A 23,411-nucleotide genomic window follows, 5' to 3' on the forward strand; every position below is an offset into this window, starting at 1 on the left:
GCTAAGCGCACAGGAGCGCTGGTCCCTTGTCGGTACAGGGGCTGCTTTACTTTTCGAGAGTTCCTCTGCATAAGTGGTGCGCCGCGCTGCTCTTTGTGCTGCCTTTTCTCTCAACTCACTACAGCTGGGGTGGGCAGCAGGTGGCCCTCTGGATGTTTTGGCCAACAGCTCCCATCATCCCCCACCGTTGACCATGTTAGCTAGGGATGATGGGAGATGGAGGCCAAATCATCTGGAGAGCCACAAGTTGCCCACCCCTGTACTGGGCCATGGTTGAACTTCCTTTTGAAGAGCCTTAGCTTGCCTGCCCTTATTTCTTAAAGACTGCCTCAGTCCTTCCTTGTGACCCACTGCAGTCCCTGTGTACAACAGGGAAAGGCAAATGGTGTTCTTGGTGGCTGCTCCAGGCTTCAGAGCTCCATCTACCAAAACCTGAGCTAGAGTATCGTCTGAATGTAAGAGGTAATTTTTAGTAAGATGATGAATTGTCTTAGTTAAGTAAATGTCTGGGAGGGAAAATATTTTATCCAACCTTTTTGTATATTGTTATAGTATTATATTTTAAAACAGCAGTGACCGCTTTTTGGGAAAATGAGACACTAGTCAAGTCCAAAGTATACGATAGGGTCATTTGCGTACTCGACAGTACATAAGCAGCCCCCTGTAACTTAGGGTGGTGCAGAAGCTGGCGTCACGGGTAGGCATGCTTGGGCCCTTGCCAAGGGCCCACGCCCCAGCAGGGGCCCACTGACAAGAGCCCCCTGGACTTGCTCCTCCTCTTCATCATTGGAACCTGCTTGTTCAGCTGCCTCTCCCTCTGGCCCAGGCAATGGCCGTGGTGAGGAGGAGGAGGAGCAGATGCCGTTGCCTGCCTGTTCAGTCACTCTCTGCCTCTCAAGCAAGGACGTGGAAGCACTGAGACTGAGGAGGAGGAGGAGGCGGAGCACCAGCTGCTGGTGACAATGGGGGTGAGAAGGCCGACTCCTTGAGGGAGGGGGCCCACTGAGGGTGTCTTGCCCGGGGGCCCTCAACAACCTGGAGCCGGCACTGCCTGGGGGTCTGCAGCTGGTGCTTCATAAGGCACAAACCCTGTCTGGGCTTAGCCCCACAACTGCCCTGAGTGTGTGTGTGTCCCCTGCCTTCAGGTGTGCGTGGAGAGAGATTCGGACATCAGCAGCGACTGGTGTCTCAGAATGTGGCCAGGCCTGGCCTTTGCGCCGCTGGCGCTCCTTTCAGGAGGAGAAGCTGCCTCTGCTGCAGAGCACACTCAGGATGGGGCGGCTGGGATGATTGGGAGCCTGCAGGCGGCGGCATTCGCAGCATTCACAAATGGGGGCCTCTGCAATGCGACAGTGCCTCTGCTTCCCCTCATGTCCTCCAGCGCCCCCCCCCCCAACTCTTCCTTAGGAAGTTTCTTTTGAGCCCCAGCAGATGCCGTGCCCGTTGGGACACCAGTGCCTTGGCCATGCCACGTCACCTCCAGGGCGTGGCTCTGGAGAGGTGGCTTCGCCTCTTGTCCGCTTAGCCAGGTAGGAGTGCAGTGCCAGAGAGACAGGCAGCAGGAGCATGGGCCTGTTGCCAGGCCACAGCCCAGCTCAAAGTCTTTCTGCCCCTCAGCAGGCAGCTTCGAAACCCACGCCACCTGTTCCACTCGTGGCACCCGTGCCGCAGCTTGATTGCCCCTCTTTTAAACGATTGTCCGCTGCCTTGAGCCTGTGGAAATATGATGACAGGAGTAGGGATCAGACGTGGGCCTCATCCTCTGAGCAGGGCTGCTGTGCTACCACGGTGAATTCATTACCCCGCATGGCAGTGCAAGCAAACCAACAGAGCCTCCTTCCCCAACCCGGTGATGGATGATGGCAGGGTAGGGTTGCCACTTTTGTTTTTACTGGCCCGGTTCCTGCGCTTTAAGAGCAACCCCCTCCTAACACTGAAATTGAGCAGCTGGCGCTTTTCCTGGCATGGGCATCACTTTGGCTGCTACCCCTGTGACTTGGGTGACTTGGGGCTGCTGTCAAAGATGGCACCCTTCTGCCAAGTCTTCCGTCTCTGTCAGATATAGTAACACTTACCCCATGATGTAGGATGCCATGACAGCATCACATTTAGATGCAGAAACACAAGTGAAGTGCTACCTCACATTATGGGCAGGGAGGCAGAGAACATGGTTTGGGTGACTATTCTTTGGTGGGCTCCTTTTTTTTTTTTAATTTACAGGAGCAGGGCAATTAAGAAAAAGGGGGGTGACCAGTCATAGGGGAAATGGGAACATTTCTGGAGCCATTACTCCAGATCAGCTTTCCCCAAACTGCCCTGATATTTGGGGCTTAAACTCCCATCAGCCCCAATGGTTAGGAATGCTGGGGGGTGTAGTCCAAAATGTCTTGAGGGCACCTGGTAGGGGAAGCCTGCAGTACAGCCATGAGGGTTTCCAGATAATTCTTGCTCTGGATTCTTAAATAAATCCCAGAGACTTCTGGAGGTCCTGCAACTTTCAGGAGATCGCACACTGTTGAAACATAGGACAGCACGTGCCAACATGAGAAATGCACTGAACGTATGGGAGGGTAGGAAGGAGCAGGAGAAGCAAAGAAAAGGTGCCACAAGCTGTGCAAATTAAAAATGATGCCAAATATAATAGGGAGGTAGACACATCCTTCATCTCTGACTCAGTTAGGACCTTGGGCGGGTCCCTTAATCTCTGTTTCCACATTTAGATTACAAAGAGTGACTTCTGGTAAAACATGCTGAAGCATAGCAAGAAAATGTGCTTTGCAACTGCAGAGCATTAATCATAATTTAGGCTTATTTTTCTTCTTGGTCGTCAAGGGTTTCTTTAACAACGATTCTCCTGTTGCAGGACTTTGTTATGATACTGGTAATTTTTAGGCTGTTTTGTGAAACCTTTTTTTCAATGCTAAAAGTATTGAACATGTTAACAACGGAAAAAATACAGCTTTAATCCACGCTCATTAGCTGATATTATATCACATGGAGCAGGGGACCTCTTTGTTCTGCCTTCCATAGCATACTCCATTCCTGCCAAGAGTTTACAGTGCCTCCTGTCCCTAGACTCGAAATGAGGTTTTGCCTCAGCATCTTCTCCTTGGCCCCAACTTCCTTCAACTTCATGCTGTTACCATCTGCTTCCTCCTTCCCCCTCGCTTCTTCCCACCAATAACATACAGCCTCTCCTGTTGTGAGACTTTATGAGATTTTATTACATCCACTGTCCTCTCCAGAACTCCCTGTCTCCCCTGAAGCCCTTTTCTCTGATATCTGTTTGCCCCTACCTTGTGTGTGTTCAGATTCCTGTTTCATAGCCCACAGCCTATGGTATAGGCCCTAATCTGTCTGTTTCCTGGGACAACTGTTCTCTCAGGTTTCCAGTCCTCAGGGTGTCCCACACAGCTCCTCTTGTCACTAGGGATCGAGTGAACTATTACTGAGCGAGAAGAGGGCAACCCAAATTATCAGGGGGCTGGAACATCTTTCCCATAAGAAAAGGCTACAAAGGGGTGGGGGTGGGGATTAGCTTACAAAAAGGGCAATGAAGAGTGGTTGGTACCCATTCACTGAATTTGCTAATGAAAACAAAGAAATTGCTCATCCTCCAGTAACTCATGGCAACTTATGGAGAGAATTACTGGGTTGAGTCAGTAAACTCATTACCTAGCACTGCAGCCATGCAAACAAGGCAAGATACAACAGAAATCTATATGAGTGTATACAAGATAAAATTAATGTAATACATGATGTGGTGTCTGTTTAAAAATTGTTTAATGTTGTAAAATTTAAATAAACTGTCTGGAAACGGAAAAAAGGCAATGAAGTTGGAGAGATGATAGAGGTTTATACAGTACAAGTATTTTAAACTTTTCTCAGTTTTCTCCCTCTCTCACAACACTAGAACTCAGGGCCATCCAGTGAAACTGATTGGCAGGAGATTCAGGACAGACAAAATAAAATACTTCTTCAGACAGCATGTAATGAATTTATGGAACTCACTGCCACAAGATGTGGTGATGGACACTGGCTTAGATTGCTTTAAAAGGGGATGAGACAAATTTAAGAAAGAAAAGTCTATCAATGGCTCCTAGTCACGTTGGCTTTATGGTGCTTCCAGGATCAGAGGGTAGCATGCCACTGAATATAATTTGCTGGGGAACAGCATGAGAAAGGACTGTTGCCCTTATGTGCTATTTGGGAGTTTGCCAGAAGCATCTAGTTGGCCAATATGGGAAACAGGATGCTGGACTAGAAAGGCCTTTGGTCTGATCCAGCAGGGCTCTTCTTAACTCACACTCAAGTCCTTAATCCCAGTGGAACTGAAAACATGATCTTCCATCAAAACAGTCAGAATGTAAACATTCTGTTGCCAACAGCTTTGTTCCCTGGCAGCTGAAATGTTTGCAAAAATTGTGACATTGTAGTTTCTCAACCATTACTCCCAGAGACTTCGCTGCAAAATCTCTTTATTTATTTATTTATTTATTTTAATTTCTACATCTTTACAATAGAGATGGAACGTGAAAGCAAATGGGAAGCAATTTTTTTTTAAGGGAAACTACTCATAAACCATCTTCAAGTCTTGGGTAATGCATTCAGGTTTGTCAATGAAGCCTAATTCTGCAGCCTCTTGTTTCAACGGTGCTTTGTTAACAGTTGGCCCTAAGGCTTCCTAACTGCCTATGGTCCTAACTGCCTACCATCAGTGGTGTGGTGTGCTGAATGTTTCCCCACATACATGATCCTATGTTTAATAGGTTCCTTTTGCCTATTCATTCTATGATGTCCTGTTTGGCCAAAGGGCACTACTGGCAGGTGATGGCATGTACGATGGAGAAAGGGGGGTTTCAGTGTTCCTCCTGCTGGAAAGTCTGGTGTGACTTACAGAAAAGTTGCTTTATACAGAGAAAATGTGGCAACACAGCATTTAGTATTGGAAGCAATAAATGCAGGCTAGAGTCCACATCATCAGAGATGGCTATCTAACACTGTTTAACTACAAGCACACCCTAAAGCTGGCATGAAAAATGGTATTTGCTTCCTCGCTGGAGAGACTGCGCGGCGCCTGCTACAAAGGCAAGAGGAGGAAGAGGAGGGAGCAGGAAATAGGAATAGATCAGATAACAAAGGATATTCTCTATCGCCTCCTAGTGTTTGGAAGCATGCGGAGTTGTTCCTGTTATCCAACATGCCCTTCATGGAGCCTTTATCACATGACCACACTGAAGAGGATTCCCAGAACATAGGCAAACATTAATGGGACATTAGCCAACCTTTCTGAGCCCTATGTGAACTGAGAGCACACCCTGTGCACCCAACACTCCCTTGTGATTGCACATTGCAAGAAAAGATCAGGTAGTGTTGCACAAAGCTGCCGTTCAGAAAAGCTCATCTTATTGGATAACCCAGGGCCCAGTCTGAAGGCACACAACAATGCAACTCGGCTGATGCTTAACAGGTCTGGGTCTGGTCAGTGGGAGGCCACCTTCAACCCTTGAGTTCCATGGTAGAAAAAGGGCAAGGTATAAATGTTATAAAGAAGAATGTGGAGAATTCGAGGGCTCCCCAGAACTTATTTTGAAAGCCACTGCAGCGAATGAGCTCTTCAGGTTCTGCTTATATAAGAAAAGTTGGAAGCAACTCTCAGATAACAGACACAGGTGCAGATCCAGCCCAAGATATTTTGCTGGACAACCCCCCTGCCCCCATTCCATGTTCAAAAGCCAACTGGGAGTGAAGTTGAATTATACTTCAACATTGGCAAAGGGACATTGTTCTCCGCTGCACCTAAAGGTAGCAGTCTAGCTTAGGGTTCAGGGCAAGGCCACAGTGCACACACAGCTCTGCCCTCCCTGACTCTGCCACCACCCCCACACCCCAGCATCTGCTTCCTGGAGCTACCTCCCTCTGCACCCTGGACCTGCAACAAAATGTTGCAGTGTGGAGCGCTTCTGTTTAGGGTGCAAGCTACTCCATCCCATTCCACCACTCTGCTTTTCCTTTTTTCCTCTCCAGCAGTAAGACCACTCTCCGTGCACAATGAGTATGCTCAGTTCTCATTGGACTGTTTTGATTGTCACCCCTATGTTAGTGTTTCCCTATGTTAGTGTTTTTGAGGGGTGGTGTGACACACTTTGGGCCAAGTCCCAGCTATATTAAAATAACTGATTACTCCATGGATGTCTGTGGGGAGCTCTCAGGTCTGCCCCTGGGGACATTTTAAAATAGATTTGCAGTGTGAAACAGGAAGTGAACTGTTTCCAGACAATTAGATGGTTCTTTCTTTTATATATATGTGTGTGTGTGTGTGTGTCCCCTCTACCCTTTCCAACTACTCCATTCTGTTCCACCTCCCAGTTTGCAGGGTTTTCTCCCCTCTTACTCATTCAACATTGTTGTTATAGGGCTGTTTGTGTGTGTGTCGGCGGGGGCAGGGGGGATTCACCCCTTTAGGATTTTTTCCCCTTAAGGTTGTTTTGCATTATCTGTAAACCTTGTCTTACCCCAAGTCTGGCAACACCTCTGTTTTGTGCATTGGTGGTGTGGTTTTTGTTCCAGCTTCCTGAGCATGGCAACACTTGAATTGGTGTTCAAAGGAATTATATTGTTTCTAGAACAGTTAGTCCTTTGGGCGAGGCTGGAAAAGGCTGGTGCACTGGGTACCTGCTGAAATGGAGCTTTGTGACTGGTGTTTTGCTTCACTGTGAAAAATATAGTACAGTTCATGCTGGTGGATAGACGGTTGCCTGAAGATAGCTGGGTGTGATGGGAATGTAAAAAGGTTTCACATTTAAATTGGAATGTTGCCAAGATGGGCTTCAAGTTGTTGCCAGGGAGTAGATTGTGGAGAGCAGATGCTGTGGGGAGCAGAAGTAGTAGGGAAACAGAAGGTGTATTTAAAGCAAATCTTGTGAACTACAGAACCCAGGCATGGCACTTTTTGAGCTTCAGTTAAAGGTATTAATAATGCTTAGTACTCATACAGTGTCTTAGACAATGCTTCGCAGCCATTGTCTCAATCCTGGAACAGTCCTGTAAAGAAGGTCAGGAGCATCATCCTTATCCTGAAGATGATAGCAGCAGGCAGGATAGCTGAGGCTGGACTTGTCTAAGGAGAAAGCCATGATTGGGTCTTCCCACATTTTTTGTTTGTAAAAACTTCGAAGAAGTTTTGGTGAGGAGAGGAACTCTAGTTTTTATGGGAGCAGCAGTGCTGGAGGAGGGGTATTTAAACTTTTCTCCCAATTTTCTGATCTAAATATCCCCCCAAAGCTGTTATTAGTCTTTCATACAGGCGCCTGCACTGGAGGTCACTTGAGATCTGAAAAATTGCATGGGTGTGGGGAGGTGAAGATGATGCTCTTGAGGAAGTTTGTGCAACTTCTCTCCGCATATCTATAGGGGGGTTCCAGAAAATTTTGAGATTGGCTGGAGCCTATCAGCAGAGTTAGAATAGAGCGACCTGGTTCATATGTAACGACAACCCATGGATTAATTAACCCATTGGTTGTTGCCAGACTCAGAGTTAACCCACGATGTGGCTGCCAGACAGTTAAGCAAAGCACTGGTTTGGTTCCTGCTGCCTTTGCTTCTCCCTCCCTCCCTGTATCCCAAATGCCTTTACGGCACTGGCATGTAGAATGGCTGTTTTGTTTTGTTTTACCACTCTTGCCTGCCACCTCTGTAGCTTGGCAATACAGCCCATGAACAGCCCACAGTTATGGATTCACATGTAATGACAGCCTATGGTTTGAACAACCCAGAGTTCACAACCCAGCAACAAACTACAAGTTCCACAGTTGCTCACATATGAGATTAGGCAGAATAACTCTTAAGAGCTGACTTCTAGAAAGCACCTTCACCTTGCAAATGAAGTGTTGCACCTATCTTAGAGATCCACTTACCTATCCATCCATCCATCATCTCGATCTAATTCATACAAGCAATAATTCCAAGGATGTCATTTAGGGAGTGATTATAGGATGTAGCAGTGCTGGGGACACAGGTCAGTGGCTTCTACCATCATCTTAACACTGGCTATGCTGGCTAGTCAAGGATGGGAGTTGTAGGCCAAAACATCTAGAGGAAGGCAATTTGCCCACCCCTGCTGTATATTATTTCTCTGGAGAACTTCTGTATTGCTGGTTTTGCACACTTACAGATCCTACACACTAAGTAACCATTACAAACAATTGATTTGCCCTGTGTTTAGGTATAAATGCCAAGGGCATACATCCTTTTGCTTCAAAAATTGCATCTGTTTTGATAATATTGCCATATTTATTAGATATAAAAAGGAAAATAATTATAATGCATGCTTTTCAAATACATGTTTTATTTTGGATTGCAATTTGCAACACAGTCCATTGAATGTCTGTTCATAAGTCTTGCCCAGGTTAGTGGGTATAGGATTGCAGTGTACTGAGACAGACCATCAGTCTTGTCCGGCCTGCTCCGACCAGCTGTGGCTGTCCATGGGGCAAGGCAGTTTCCCTCCAATCCCACTATCCGAGATAATTCAACTGGGGGCTGTCCTCATGGAGGATTGGCTGTGAATGGGGAGCATTTTGAGGTCACTGGCAACAGATGACGTCATGGCCAATTTGCAGCCACCCTGAAGATTTCCGGTGGGAAAGCTGGATTTTTTGAGACTACGTTTATTCTGTTTGATTTCTTTACTTCGGGTTCTCCATGCTGCTGGTGCTGTGTGCCCGTCCTCCACTTCAGCATGATAGCCCTGCCCAGGGGTGTGTCTTTCACCTGGCCATGACCTCACTGAGCCTTTCCAGCCTTCAGAATCGCCCAGCTCTCCCCTTTCGCCAATAATTAGCCTCTGTGATGATGTACTTCTTTGATGTTTGCATTACTTCGCTGCTCCGTTGTTGTGTTAAATCACATTGGTAAAGTCGCTTCTCGGATCTTGAGGTTTCCCAAGCTTGTCATTACAAGCAGGGAGAAAGTGCCCAGAGAAGGCAGGGTGGTGGTGGTGGAAGCAATAATTCTGCAACAGTTTGCTGGAATGGGGTGAAATGGGGAGGGGGGAGATGCTCTCAGATGCTGCACTAGAGAACTGGGGATTTTGGCTTCTTCAGGGAAAAATTAATTGCTCTCCATTCATAATAATGTAGTAGCAGGGGGGAGCTCAAACAGGGGCAGGAAACAAGCCTCTCTCATTGACTGAGCAGCCTCACCTTTTTGATGACTTTCATTTCTACTCCCCCCACCCCACCTGGAAGTACGCTCCTTTCAAGCGCTGCGTGACCCCTGAAAACCGGATTTTAAAGGTATGTTACACTCGGCTTTTCTTGCTGCGTGTGTCCCTGATGGACCAATGCCAATTCCATGAAAATCCGGGTAATACTCGAATGCGCTTCTCATTCGTTGCTGTGAAGATCCCCCCAGATGCCACAGTGCCACCAGGACGAAATACTGCAACCCCCCTCCCCGCAGTACGCTACAGATCTATTGCTGGGGCAACGAACGCACCAACCCGTTGTACCGCAGTCTTGAAAGGCAGGTAAGAGCAATCCTAGGCCACCAGACACGGTTTAGAGGGCCATTGGATATGCTCATTTCCGGGAACCGGTCCTGTCGGTTCCGGAAAACCGGCCTCTCCCTTTGTGCGCGCCGAGAAGCGCCGCGACTGAAAGGGGGCGTTGGTGGGGGGAGAGCGGCGCTGTGCGGGCGACGCACCGTGCCGTAGGGCGGCTTCCTCTCCCGCTCGGCCCCTGCCGCTGGCCGGCCGAAAGCGGCTGCCTGGCGAAGGAGGGCGAGGCACGAGAGGCGCGGGGGAACGAGCCCGCCCCGCGCCGCTCCTGCCTTGCTTTGGATAGGCCGCCTATCTGGCGAGGGCTGCGCCCCAAGAGCTGCAGGGATGAATTCTCTGCATGCCCCGAGGGGCAAACTCTGTTTTAACTTACGCAGCCGGATCCCATGCACAGGCTCTCGGGGGCGGGGGGAGGAAACGGCGCGTCTGAACACACATGTATATAGAAAACAGGCGTTTGTCCGTTGAGGCCCGGGACGCGGACACGCGGGCCTCGCTCGGCATCTCTGCTTGAGTTCCAGAGCGCGCGGCACCGACCGCCGCGCAACGCGCGCCCGCATTCTGGCGGGCCCAGCCGCGAGGGCCCGCGTCGTTAAAGCTGCGGGGAAGCGCGAATCGGAAGCGCCGCTGCGCAGCGCCGGATCCCGACGCGCGGCCCCTCCAGCCCTCCCTTTCGCGCCCTCGCCGCCGCCCGACCCGAGGCGCGGCCCGCTCGGGCGGGGAGGGAAGGCGCCGCGTCTCCGCGTCGGGGCGCCGCCGCGGCTCGCGCCCCCCTCCTGCTGCCGCGGGCCTGCGGACGGGGGAGGCGGCCCCGACGAGCGGCCCCTCGGCCGGCCGCACGTGCGCTGCCGGGCGGGCCTCCCCTCCCCTCCCCTCCGCTCGGCGCGGCGCGGCGGGCGGCGCTTGCCGGGCGGGCTCCGCCCCCGGCTCCTCCCGCGCGAGGCCGAGAGACTTCCCGGCCGGCCGGGCGGGCGGGCGCAGAGCAGCGGGCGCGCGCCTTGCCGAGGCGGACAGCTCGGGGCAGCGCTTTGCGGATCGCCATGGCGAGGCAGCTCTCTCTGGCCCGGCCGGGGCCGCCCGCGCTCGTCTTCCTCGCCGCCGTCTCGCTGCTGCGGCCGGTGCCCGGCGCGCTCAGCCTCGGCCTCTACGGGCCCGACGACCCGCTGGTGGTGCTGGGGGCGGACACGCTGGAGCGCAGCATCCTCAACTCCAGCAGCGCCTGGGCGGTCGAGTTCTACGCCTCCTGGTGCGGCCACTGCATCCGCTTTGCCCCCACCTGGAAAGCGCTGGCCAAGGACATCCAGGGTAAGCGCAGCCGGGCAGTCGCCGAGGCCGGCCCGCCGGGAAGCTGAGCGCCCTCGCGGGACGCCCCTGGGCTCAGTCTCGGCTTCCCCCCGCCCCAACTCCCCCACCCCATGCCAGGCGTGTCAGTGTGGCCGAATGCCCGGGAAGGGCCCTCTGCACGAGCTCAGGGGTGCTCTTTCCCATGATCACGGCTTCGCATGTTGGCCAACAGGTAGGTCTTGTGTGGGAGTAGGCAGGACCTTGAGGCTGTCCCCGAAGTTAAGCCCCGATTAACGAAACTATCTGCCGCCGCCGCTAGAACCACCCTCATATTCCCGGTTAGGGTGGATCGCCGTCTCTTGTGATGCGCTTGTATTCGTAAGCTCCCTCTTCCTACTTGGCCCTGGGACGCAAGCCCGGAGTTGCTAGAGTTCAGACTATCCGGGGACCCCGGATGCGTTTCCTTCGTAAAACGCGCCGCCCTTTCTCTGTTTCTGAAGTCGAGCCCCGAGCCTCAGTTCTTGGCTTGTACCTATTGCAGCCCAATCCTGTGTCTGTTTACTCAGAAGTAAGCCTCATTGTGTTCAGTGCGGCTTACTCCCAGGCAAATTGCGTAGGAGGGCAGCCTTAAGCGGTTCTTCCTGCTCTCTTCTGTTTTTCCTATTCTTTCCACCCACCCAGGGATGGAACCAGAAATAATGACTTTAGGCTGGAGCCTGCTCCTGTCTGCCCTCTTATCTATGCATGCTGCCCATGATAAAACTAAGGTTAATCAATCAAGGGAACCTTGGCCTTCGGTTTTTGGGGAAAAGAGCAATTTCCTAGCCCTTGTGATTGCGGGGAATTGGGGGGGGCACTTTTAATTTGAAAAAGTAAAATCTGTGCAAGATCTCTCTCTGTAATGCCCGTCCCTCTCTGTTGATGCAAAGTGCTTGGTTATATACTTCGCAAGTGGGTTGCTACACGCTCCCCCCCCCCCCCCGTTCTTTCCCCCACTCAGTAGCGGTAATGCTCCTAGCACTACTGATTAGAAAGCATCGCGCAGCTATTCTGTGTGGGTTTTTTTCCTTAACACATTTTCTGCGGTAAGGAAAAAGACGGAAGAAGCAAAGAGGAAACACAGGACGGTTATGAGTGGAAGATGTTGTCACCTCGACCCCCCCCCCCCCGTAAATTTTTTTGAGTGAGGCAGGCGATAAGAGCCTTGTGTGGAAGCACCCATAAACTCCCATGGCTCACTGCTTCGTTGGTCCTGCCCCGCTGTACATTCTTCCTGTGCCATTATCTTCTCCCCTCCGTTGCTCTTTTGTTGGCAACAGCTCTAGCTCCTTGCCAGTCCCACTTGTCTGGATTTCTGTCCATGTTGGCATATGTCGTCAATCCTCTAGGCGTTTGTTGGTTTATTTAATTAATATCCCACCTTTCTTCCCCCAAAATGGTGTTCAAGGTGGCTAACAATAGCAACATCTTAATTACAATTATTTTATTTATTTTTTAAAAAAATATTTCTTGGCCGCCTTTCAGGGCAGAAGCCCTCTCAAGGCGGCTCCCAGCAATAAAATACATAAAAACAATTAAAATATTAAAAGTGATAAAAACATAAAAAGTATAAAACAATAAAACCAGCAGTAAAACCAACAACAATGTTAACAGCAGCAACAGCATCAATAACAACCATATCAATAGAAGGTCAAGGTAAAATAATATGTTTTCAAGGCCTTTTTAAAAGACTGCAGTGACAGAGCATGGCAGACCTCTGAAGGGAGCTTGCTCCAGAGTTGTGCCCCTGCAGAGAAGGCCCTCTCACATGTGGTCACCCACCTGACTGCTCTCATGGGTGGGCAAATGAGAAGGGCCTCTCTTTCTGATATTAAAGTGCGGGCAGGCTGATATGGGTGTAGGTGGTCCCTCGAGTAACTTTGTCCCAAATAATTTAAGGCTTTTAAGGTCAAAACAAGCACTTTGAATTGGGCTCGGAAACGCACCTGTAACCAGTGCAGCTGGTGAGTATTGGCCCACCAGTACTCGGGCAGCCGCATTCTGCACGAGCTGGAGTTTCCAAACCGTCTTCAAAGGCAGCCCCGCATATAGTGCATTACAGTAGTCCAGTCTGGACGTGGCTAGTGCGTGGATAACAGAGGCAAGGTCCGTCCTCTTCAGATAGGGCCGCAGTTGGCGTACCAGCCTAAAACATAACATCCTTGTTTTTAATGTATTTGCTTTTATGTTATCAAACTACTGCAAGGCGTGGTGATGGCTACTAGCTTAGATGGCTTTAAAAGGGGCTGAGACACATTAATAGAGGACAGGCTTGTAAGTATGAAGCCTCCAGGATCAGGGATAGTTTACGCCTGATTACTAGCTGAGGTAGAGCAGCTATTGCCTTCCAGTCCTGTATATGAGTTTCCTGGGGGGATCTGGTTGGCTACTGTGGGAAACAGCATGCTGGAGTAGCCATGCAGGGTGGTGATTATGGGAGTTGTAGTCCAATACAACGAGGGTGTCAAGTTGAGGAAGGCTGCCTTACGCTGTTCTAGCGAGCTGTTTCCAGCCAACAGGGATGACGGGTAGTTCCTCCACATCCCAGAATTGCTCTCGTTATTCCTGGATGCAACAGCAATCGAGTCCTTCAGCAATAACTGATATAAGACAAAATGCTGTTGGTGAGTTGTGAACATGCTACAGGGTTAGTGATATTTCTAGCGGTTAATGAAAAGTGAAGTGTTTGAATAGAAGTTTGATAACCTGCTTCATCTCTGACAATTCTGTATAACTTTGTGTACATGCATGTTACAGGACAATGTAAGCAAAAGACTGATCCCTGCCCTGAGGAGTATACAAACTAAATATAGATTTGGGGAAGGGGGAAAGGTAATTGAAGGAAGGCACAGCAGTCGTAACAAGGGATTAATGAGAGCAATACAGCAGCTTCCCCAAGCTGGTGCCCTCCAGATGTATTGGACTGCAACTCCCACAATCCTCAGCCAGCATGACGAATGCGTCTGGAGGGCAGCAGGTTGTGGAAGGCTGCAATACAGCTACACACACTTACGAGGTCCTGTTTAGATTCCTGTCTCTCTCTCCCCCTCCCATCACTTCTTGGCGTGTCCCCCCCCCCATGTTTTTCCTCCCCTTCCAGAAGTCATTCTGCTGGGCTACTTTGTATGATACACACGCATCATAAGATATTGGTACATGCCTGAGGAAGCCACAGTAACGTTCTTGCACAGTTCTGATCAGTTTCAGTATGGCTTGACCAAGAGAACATCTGGTGAATTGTACCCCATATGTTTTAATTTTTAAAATATGTTTGATCTAGGTATATGCTAAAGACATAACCTATATAGTGGTCCTAATGAACTCCCTGAGTGCTTCATTAACTGACTGGATTTAAGTTGCAAAAAGCAGGAGGAGTTTTCTTAGTGGATTGTATTGATCTTTGTTTATGTGAAATGAGCCAGCTGTGTGTTATTTAATGTGGTGAATTGGTCAAAGGAGTAACTTCATCAGCGGGTTAAAAAAAAAAAAGAACACACACACCCAACCACAACAATCCTCTTCCGTTTCTCAGTTGCAGGCATCTTAGTGCTTTATTTTTATTTTATTTATTAAATTTCTTAAAAGCCCATCTGGCCGGTCACCCAGCCACTCTGGGCAATGTACAATAATACAACAGTTTAAAACAATAAAATTTCAAATTTCAAATTTTTTAATTTTTTTTAAAGCATGTCATAAGTTCTCAGTTATGACTCCATTTAACACAAAACACTGGATTGTTAATACTGGTTCCATGTTTACACCACTTTAATGTTGTTATTCCCTCCTTAATGCTAGGCTTGTTTGGTGATTCTTCACTATGTTTTAGTAATGACTTTCTGCTTTAGTGTTGATCTGTTTCATTGCAGTTGTTAAAGCCAAAGGCAGTCTATTGAGCCATATATATTACCTTCAGGTGTTTTGCTGCGTGCTTCCTAACCCTTTTCTTTTTGTCCCAATTCAGCAAGGGAGATTGCTGTACAGAGAGACAGTTTCTGCATATAGGTTCCCTTGGTGGATGGGGAATCCTGCATTCACACTGCACATTCAGCTTTGACTGACAGTGAAATCCTATAGTGTCTACTCAGAAGTAACCCCCATTGAGTTCAATGAGACTTACTCCCACATAAGTGAGTTTAGGATTGCAGCGTGAGGCAGCCAATGTGGCTCTTGGTAGCAATATACAATGTGGATGCAGGGTGTGTATTTCCATCTGCCTTCTGATACCTCTGTCGTGGGCTCTGTGTGTGACTCTGTTTCTCATTGCACGTGGCTACATCTGGGCTAAAGCCATGATATCCAATCATGTCTTGAATCTTTTTGTATGCAATTATCTTGTATGCCACCCAGAGAACTATTGGTATAGGGCAGCTTATAAACTGAATGAATCAGTCAGTATAATCAACTTGTGATCAGATCTCACCTCTGCTTTGAACTCCCTTAGTGGCTTTAGCAGACAAGCCCTTAACAGGCTTGGGCAAGCCACTCTGTCTCAGCATTGGTTGTCCCTGCACCACCCTGTTTTCAGTATGGTAACAATACTGATCTACCTTACAGAGCAGCTGTAAGGATTACTGCAATAACATGGATGTGCTTTCAACAGTAATCCTTGAAAGCATGTGCCTCGGGGATTCCTCCTGTCTATCAGGAGTGAATGGACAGATAGGAAGACGCTCTAGAGCAGCCTTCCCCAACCTGGATGCTTTGGACCTCAGCTTCAGCCAGCATGGCCAGGAATGCTGGGAGTTGTAGTCTAAAACATCTGGGGATCACCAGGTTGGAGAAGGGTGCTCTAGGACAGTGGTCCCCAACCTTTTTGGCATCAGGGACCAGTCTCGTGGAAGACCATTTTTCCACGGACCGGGGGGTGGGTTTCCGCTGGCGGACTTCCAGCCACTGGGATGCAAATGGTGGTAATTTTCAGTAATCAGCTACGTAAAGATTTACGTAGCCTATTACTTGAAGAACAGGGATGCAAATGGCGTCCACTAGAGCCAGTATGGTGTAGTGGCAAGAGTGTTGGACTGGGAGCTGGGAGATCCGGGTTCTAGTCCCCACTCGGCCATGGAAGCTCACTGGGTGACTTTGGGCCAGTCACACACTCTCAGCCCAACCTACCTCACAGGGTTGTTGTTGTGAGGATAAAATGGACAGGAGGAGGATAATGTAAGCCGCCTTGGGTTCCTTGCAAGAGGAATAAAGGCGGGATATAAATGCAATAATAAATAAATAAATAAAACTATGCGTCCCAGCAGCCAGAAGTCTGCCAGCACCCGGAGCCGGCTGGTAGCTCTGCAGACTTGCTGCGGAGCCGGCCAGGGCTGGCGAGGATTCCGGGGGGGGGACGGGACAGGTTGCCTCCTCCCCTGCAGACCCAAGGTGAGGGTGTTTTGCACACTCCTGCGGCCCCGGTTGCTAGCAGGCCACGGACTGGTAGCGGTCCACGCGGCCCGGGGGTTGGGGACCCCTGCTCTAGGATTTACTCTTGTTATGCACAAATTCTGAAGATGGGAGATACAGGAAGCTGCACTTGGGGACCAATTATCTTTGTTGATCAGAGCCCACACTGCTGTCTTTTCCAGGCCAGGCCAAGACTTAGTTCATTCTCCTAGGCCTTTTGAACATTTAAAACATTTTAGATGTATTTTCTTCATGTATGTATGTATGTATGTATGTATGTGTGGTGTGTGTGTTTTGTCTCCTGCTGGTTTGTTTTAGCTTCGTATTTGGTGTGTGTATGTGTGTGTGTGTGTGTTGTGTTAGAATGTACTTATTGTCTTGTTTATGCTGTGCTGGATTTCAGTGATTTGTGATTTCAGATGTTCTATTATGTTTTTAACTGTTTTACAATGCCTAGAGAACTAGATTTCTGAAGCATTTAATAAATATAAGAAATAAACAAAAAAAGTTTACTCGATTGACTGTGCAATACAAACAATATATGGGAGTAAGTCCACTTGAACAGAGCTTACTTCTGAGTATAGGGTGTATAGGGTTGCACGGTGTATAGGATTGCACTGTTAAGATCTCAAGTCTTTTAACTTTCAGTGTTACATAATAAAACAGAATTAAATCTCTCAAGCATACAGTTGTTGTTTTTAAAAGAGTAATATTTGTTTTACATTACCATAAAGCTTGTGATTTGGACAGAGGCATGGTCTGGCTGGCAGCAGTTCTGGATGTAAGCGTTGTTAGAGCTCTTCTTGTCAACAGCACTACCAAGGGATGTGGGGGTGTCTTTAGTCACAGAAAATATCATCTGTTTTTCTTATTGTCCTGTTCATGTTTTTGTTCCTCCTGTGCTGAGTCTGTCTTACTGGTAGAGTGGCCAAATGCAAAAGAGGTCACACCTCCTGCACCTTTAACAGTTGTGGAGAAGAGGGCATTTCAGCAGGTGAAGCTCTTCATGCAAGCTGCATCTGCTGAAATTCCCTCTTCTACACAAGCATTAAAGATGCATTGGCTCTATCCTCTATTGCATCTGGCCACCCAACCTGCAGACTTTGGACAGATTTATAGAGCTTGTTTACATGCCTCTGTAAAATGAAGGTGTTGTGGCAGTTATAACATCTGGAATGTTATAGTCCAGAAAAAGCATTACCACTTGACCTTCCTGCCCGTATAAATAGGCCAGTGTGGGCCCACTTAAGGAAACATGGGAAGATTGTAGAGGAGGCTTGTTACTTCTGGACCCCACCCCTCACCTGGCTTGTGTGTGATGGTGATGTTTCTTGTGGATGCATTTAGGCCAGGTGGGGCTGGCTCTTTGTTCCAAATTGGTGGCCATCACTATGTCTTGTGGTAGCGAATTCCATAGATAACTATGCGCTGTGTGAAGAAGTACTTCCTGTTATCTGTCCTGAATCTCCCACCAATCAGCTTCATGGATGACCCCAGGTTCTAGTGTTATGAGAGAGGGAGAAAAAAGTCTCCCTATCCACATTCTCCACACCATGCATAATTTTGTAGGCCTCTATCATGTCTCCCCCTACCCTCCTTTTTTCCAAGCTAAACAATCCCAGCTGTTGTAACCTTCCCTAATAGGGGAGATGCTTCAGCCCCTTGCTCATTTTAGTTGCCCTTTTCAGCACATTTTCCAGCTTGCTTATATATATATATATATATGCTTGCTTGTATATATGTGTGTGTGTGTGTGTGTGTAGGTATGGTGACCAGAACTGGACACAGTATTCCAAGTGTAGTTGCATCACAGATTTGTATAAGGGCAGTATGATATTGGCAGTTTTATTCTCAATTCCTTTTCTAATTATGCCTAAGATGGAGTTTGCCTTTTTTTTTTTTTTACAGCTGCCACGCACTGGGTTGACATCTTCATTGATCTGTCCACCACAACCCCAAGATCTCTTTCCTGGTCACTCACTGCTAGCTCAGATTCCATCGGGCTGTACTTGAAGTTGGAATTTTTTGCCCGAACGTGTATCACTTTACACTTACTTACATTGAACCGCATTTGCCATTTGGATGCCCATTCTCCCAGTTTGGAGAGAGCGTTTTGGAGCTCTTCACAATGCCTTTTTGATTTAACCACCCTAAATAATTTGGTATCATCGGCAAACTTGGCCACTTCACTGCTCACCCCTAATTCCAGATCATTTATGAACAGATTGAAAAGCATTGGCCCTAATACAGATCCCTGTGGGACCCCACTATTTACTTCCCTCCACTGGCAGAATTTACCATGTATTCCTACTCTCTGCTTTCTGTTCTTTAACCAGTTACTGATCCATAAGAGGATCTGTCCTCTTATTCCATGACTGCTAAGTTTGCTCCGGAGACTTTGGTGAGGGACTTTGTCAGAAGCCTTTTGGAAGTCCAAGTAAATGTCTACCGGTTCACCCCATCTACATGTTTATGGACACTCTCAAAGAACTCTAAAAGATTAGTGAAACAGGACTTACCTTTGCGGAAGCTGTGTTGATTGTTTTTCAGCAGGGCTTGTCTTTCTATATGCTTACTAATTTTATCCTTAATAATGCTTTTAACCAATTTACCCAGAACAGATGTTAAGCTAACGGGCCTGTAATTTCCCTTCTGTGAAAGAGTTTACCCCTTTTAGATGTTCTAGTCTGCTCGACATTATGCCGGTTTTGGCATACACAACAACACCTCCCCCAGTATGCCCTTCCCTGTAGAGTTTTTATCCAGAGATGACTGTATCCCACTGTTTCTCTCTGTTCCACCAGGTTTCTCTAATGTCCACTGTATCCAGGTTCTCCTTTAAAACCAAGCACGCCAACTTTCCCATTTTGGCTTGGAGGATTCTAGCATTTGCACAGAAACACCTATACAAGGTGTCCCTCCCCACATGTCTCTGGCATGTGCATCTCTTGCTGTGGCACTTACCCAATCAAAGAGGCCTATCATATTCTACCATTTACTCACAACCTATGTCCTCCCCTTCTAAATTTGGACAATCAAAAACATTTTCATCTTCATCCCCTTGGGATGATTTAACCCAAACCGGATGCTTCCTAGCTCCTGTCGGCTTTCTCCCAGGGTTTCGTTTAAAAGCTGCTTTGCCACCTTTTTAATGTTTAGTGCTGGCAGTCTGGTTCCACTTTGGCTCAAGTGGAGCTGTCCTTCTTGTTCAGGGCCGGCTTATCCCAAAATGTTCCCCAGTGCCTAACAAATCTGAACCCCTCCTCCCTAAACCACCGTCTCATCCATGCATTGAGACTTCTCAGCTTCTCCTGTATAGCTGGCCCTGCACGTGAAACAGGCAGCATTTCAGAGAAAGCCACCTTGGTGATCCTGGATTTCAACCGCTTCCCCAGCAACCAAAATTTGGCTTCCAGGATCTCACGACTTCCCCACCAACAGGGACCACAACCACTGACTCCACCCTGGCACTCTCTGCTAGGCTGTCTAGACGGTACGTGATATTTGCAACCTTTGCACCAGGCAGGCAGTTCACCATGTGGCCTACACGCTCATCACAAACCCAGCTGTGTATGTGTCTAATGATCGAATCTCCCACTGCCACAAGCACCCCTGCCCCTGGGGGCACATCCTTGGTGCAAGAGGGTATTTGTCTGTTCTCCGAGGAATGGCTCCCTTCAGAATGATGCCCTCCTTCCCCAAGATCCGCATTCTCCATGACCACGGAGGAGCTGTCCCCCATGGAGTGGGGCACCACTATTAGGTCCCTGAAGGTCTCATCCAGCAACCTCTCTGCCTCTCTTAGCTTCTCCAGGTCAGCAACCCTGTCTTCAAGGGAACAAACTTGTTCCCTGAGAGCCAGGAGTTCATAACACCGATCGCACACCTGGAGTTCTGTCCAGCATGCAGATAGTCATACATGTGGCACTCAGTGCAATACACTGGATAGCCCCCATACCCCTGCTGGCTTTCTACCTTCGTAACTGGTTTTTTATTTGGGTGTGTTTTACCTGGAAAACTTAGTTGTTACTATGAGAAAGTGGGGAATTTAGTTACAGTTATTTATTTACAGTTACTTACTATCAGTAGGGAAGGGAGAGTCAACTGCCCTGGCTTCCTCACCCTGTTGTTAAACTCACATAGGTGCTTAACTCGCTTGTTTGCTGATGCTTTGTCACTGGGGATCCTCATGCTTGGAGAGCTGGCTCCCTTGCAAGCCCGCTGCCTTATATAGATAGGCCCAACTGGTGCTGCAGCCAGTCTGATTTAAGGGCCTCGTTTGAAAAGCAAGGGAGGCCGTGTGTGAGCTGCTGGCCTGCACTAGCTTTCAGTGGGTGGTAGTGTAGGTCAAGTTGGCCCTCTGGGAATGGATATTTCATGTTTAGACAAGAGGACTATAGTGAATGGGAGACCTATTTAGGGGAGATCCTCTGTTCAATGGGTCGTTGGCGGGGACAACTAACAAAGGGTAGGTGATTAGTTTCAAACTTGGGATGAATCTTTTTCTGAAGTTTACCTAATGAACTGCTCAATAAGGCCTAAAGCCTGAGCCGAAACTGAGGCTAGCCTGCCATTTTCTGTTTATAAGCACACTCTTCTGCTAGTTAGTCCTGTACAGTGGCTCTTGTCAATATAGAGCTATGAATTGCTTTTATTTCCCCTTCCTAAGTTTGGGATTAGTTAAAATATGTAGCTGAGGTTCTTTTCAGTCACTCAGGAATCTTTGTTAGTGCAAAGCTGCAAGACCTGTGAGTTCTTGCTGGATTCCCTGCCCGTCCGCCAGCCAGCCAATATTTAGCGCTCTACTGTAAGTTTGGAAGGGGTTGCCCCTCTGGGATTTAGCTCCCTTCACTATACCCTTGTTTTGGCTTCAGCTGCTATTTACAAATTATAAATGATTACCTGAGGTAATTTAATAGATAAGTAATTCCACTTACCTTCCCCTCACACAGGTGCTTAACTCACTTGTTTGCTGACGCTTTGTCACTGGGGCTGAGATACTTCGTTGCTGGGGCTCCTTGTGCCTCCATATTTTCCACACCCCTTTATATCTGAGGGCCAGTTCACTCAGCAGCTTGGTGTGTAGGTTCCATATGTCGTGGTGGGACTTGCACATCCTCCTCCATAGTGATGGATACGTGAATCAAGGCCTAACTGCATATATTTGAGTGCATGGGTGCCATGCCCATAAGCAAAGGTTGGACAGATTAGATTAGCTGGTTCCTTTGATCACACAATATTTCCTGAATGTGGGAGGTGGGGGTGACAGTGGCAGGACCATCCCTAGCATTAAGCGAAGTAAGGCTGCAGATTTCAGACTACATTAAAGGGTGTTAAATTCTTAATTTCTAAAGGTATTATTGTATTTTTACTGTGGAGGAGGACACTATTTGGATGATCTGCTTGAGGTTGTAAAATCAAATTTGGCTGCCAACTGGTTTACTGGTTTATTTGTATTTTGCCTACTAACACTTTTGCTATGTTCTTTGTAACTCTCTTAGGTTGCAATCCTAAGCACACTAACTAGGGAGTAAACCCTGCTGAGATTGATGGTATTTGTTGTTGTTCAGTCATTAAGTCGTGTCCGACTCTTCGTGACCCCATGGACCATAGCACGCCAGGCCTTCCTGTCCTCCGCTCTCTCCCGGAGTGTGCTCAAGTTCATATTCATTGCATCGGTGATGCTATCTAGCCATAGCCATCTCATCCTCTGCCATCCCCTTCTCCTTTTGCCTTCAATCTTTCCCAGCATCAGGGTCTTTTCCAGGGAGTTTTCTCTTCGCACTAGGTGGCCAAAATATTTGAGCTTCACCTTCAGTATCTGTCCTTCCAATGAGCAGTCAGGGTTGATTTCCTTTAGGATGGACTGATTTGACCTTCTTGCAGTCCAGGGGACTCGTAAGAGTCTTCTCCAGCACCACAGTTCGAAGGCATCAATTCTTCGGTACTCAGCCTTCCTTACAGTCCAGCTCTCACAGCCATACGTTGCTACAGGGAAAACCATAGCTTTGATTATACGAACCTTTGTCGGCAAGGTGATGTCTCTGATTCTTACTATGCTGTCTAGGTTTGCCATAGCTTTCCTTCCAAGGAGCAAAGCTACTGAGATTGATGGTATTTACTTCTGCGTAAACATGCTTAGGATTGTGCTGTTAAAGTATTATCTGGATATATGCTGTCCCTCTTCAGACCAAAAGTACTCCTAGTTCAATCCAGGAATGGAACTGTTGATCTAATTTAAGAAGAGCAGGCATACCCTTGTGCCTGTTAAGTGGTGATAATAAATCTCTTTCTAGAGTGACACATTCCACAGGGGCAGCCAATATGTGTAAACACTGTTTTCCTTTGCTTTTCTCTGCCCCATGAGCTTATATTCCAGTCTTCCTTAACCTGGAACCCTCCAGATGTGTTGGATTGCATCTCCCATAATTCTCAGCTGGCAAGGCCATTGGCTGTCCTGGCTGGGAATTACGTGTGATGCAGTCCAACGCATCTGGAGGGTGCCAGTTTGGGGAAGGCTGGTATATGCTAACAAACTCCAAACCACCATGAGAACTGCTAGCATCTGGTTTACAAAACAATAAAAGGGTTCTTTGAGCCCAGATTCCACGCCCATAGTGGAAGCTTCCTTCTGCATCTCTGTGTGATTAACTGCTCTGGCCTTGCCTCCTTATGGTATGTCTCTGCTGGGGCTGGGTAATTTTGCTGCAGCGGATGTGACTGCGTTACCCTCAGTGCAGAGGTGGAGCAGAATTACCTGGTTTCAGAGGAGGGTGCCCGTTGTGTCTCTGCTTTGCTTGGTTCCTTATAGTCATGAGGCACACCCAGGTTAGTGACCTGTGCAGAATCTAACAGGGTGGGCAACCCTTCCTGTTCCATCAAAAGTAAGCCCTTTCAGGTGTGCCTCCAGTTCATTCGGAAAACGGATGAGGTGTGCCTCAGCTGTCAGACACTTGGGAAGCAATGGTAGATACTAACCAGTTCATAAGGCCACTCCATTATCTAACAAAATGGGATCTATTCATGAAGGCTTATGCCACAGTAAATGCCTTCATCTTAAAGATGTCATGGGACACTTTTTCTTCTTCCCAGAATTACCTAAAGAACTGTAAGTTAGAAGGTTGGATGCATG

General features: G+C 48.0%; 1 protein-coding gene across 1 annotated transcript in view; it reads left to right on the top strand.

The window, feature by feature from the left end:
- The first annotated feature begins 10,538 nt into the window (after positions 1-10,538).
- The window catches only part of QSOX1 (quiescin sulfhydryl oxidase 1), a 93,971-nt gene continuing 81,098 nt past the window's right edge, over positions 10,539-23,411 (top strand). The window contains exon 1 of the mRNA XM_084851280.1: positions 10,539-10,864. Within this exon, the coding sequence (XP_084707406.1) occupies positions 10,600-10,864 (265 nt within the window). The 5' untranslated portion in view covers positions 10,539-10,599. The remainder of the gene's footprint in view (positions 10,865-23,411) is intronic.

Source organism: Heloderma suspectum, chromosome 4, assembly GCF_057233095.1.
Source record: "Heloderma suspectum isolate Gila_16-S chromosome 4, 16-S_ref, whole genome shotgun sequence".
Lineage (NCBI taxonomy): Eukaryota > Metazoa > Chordata > Lepidosauria > Squamata > Helodermatidae > Heloderma > Heloderma suspectum.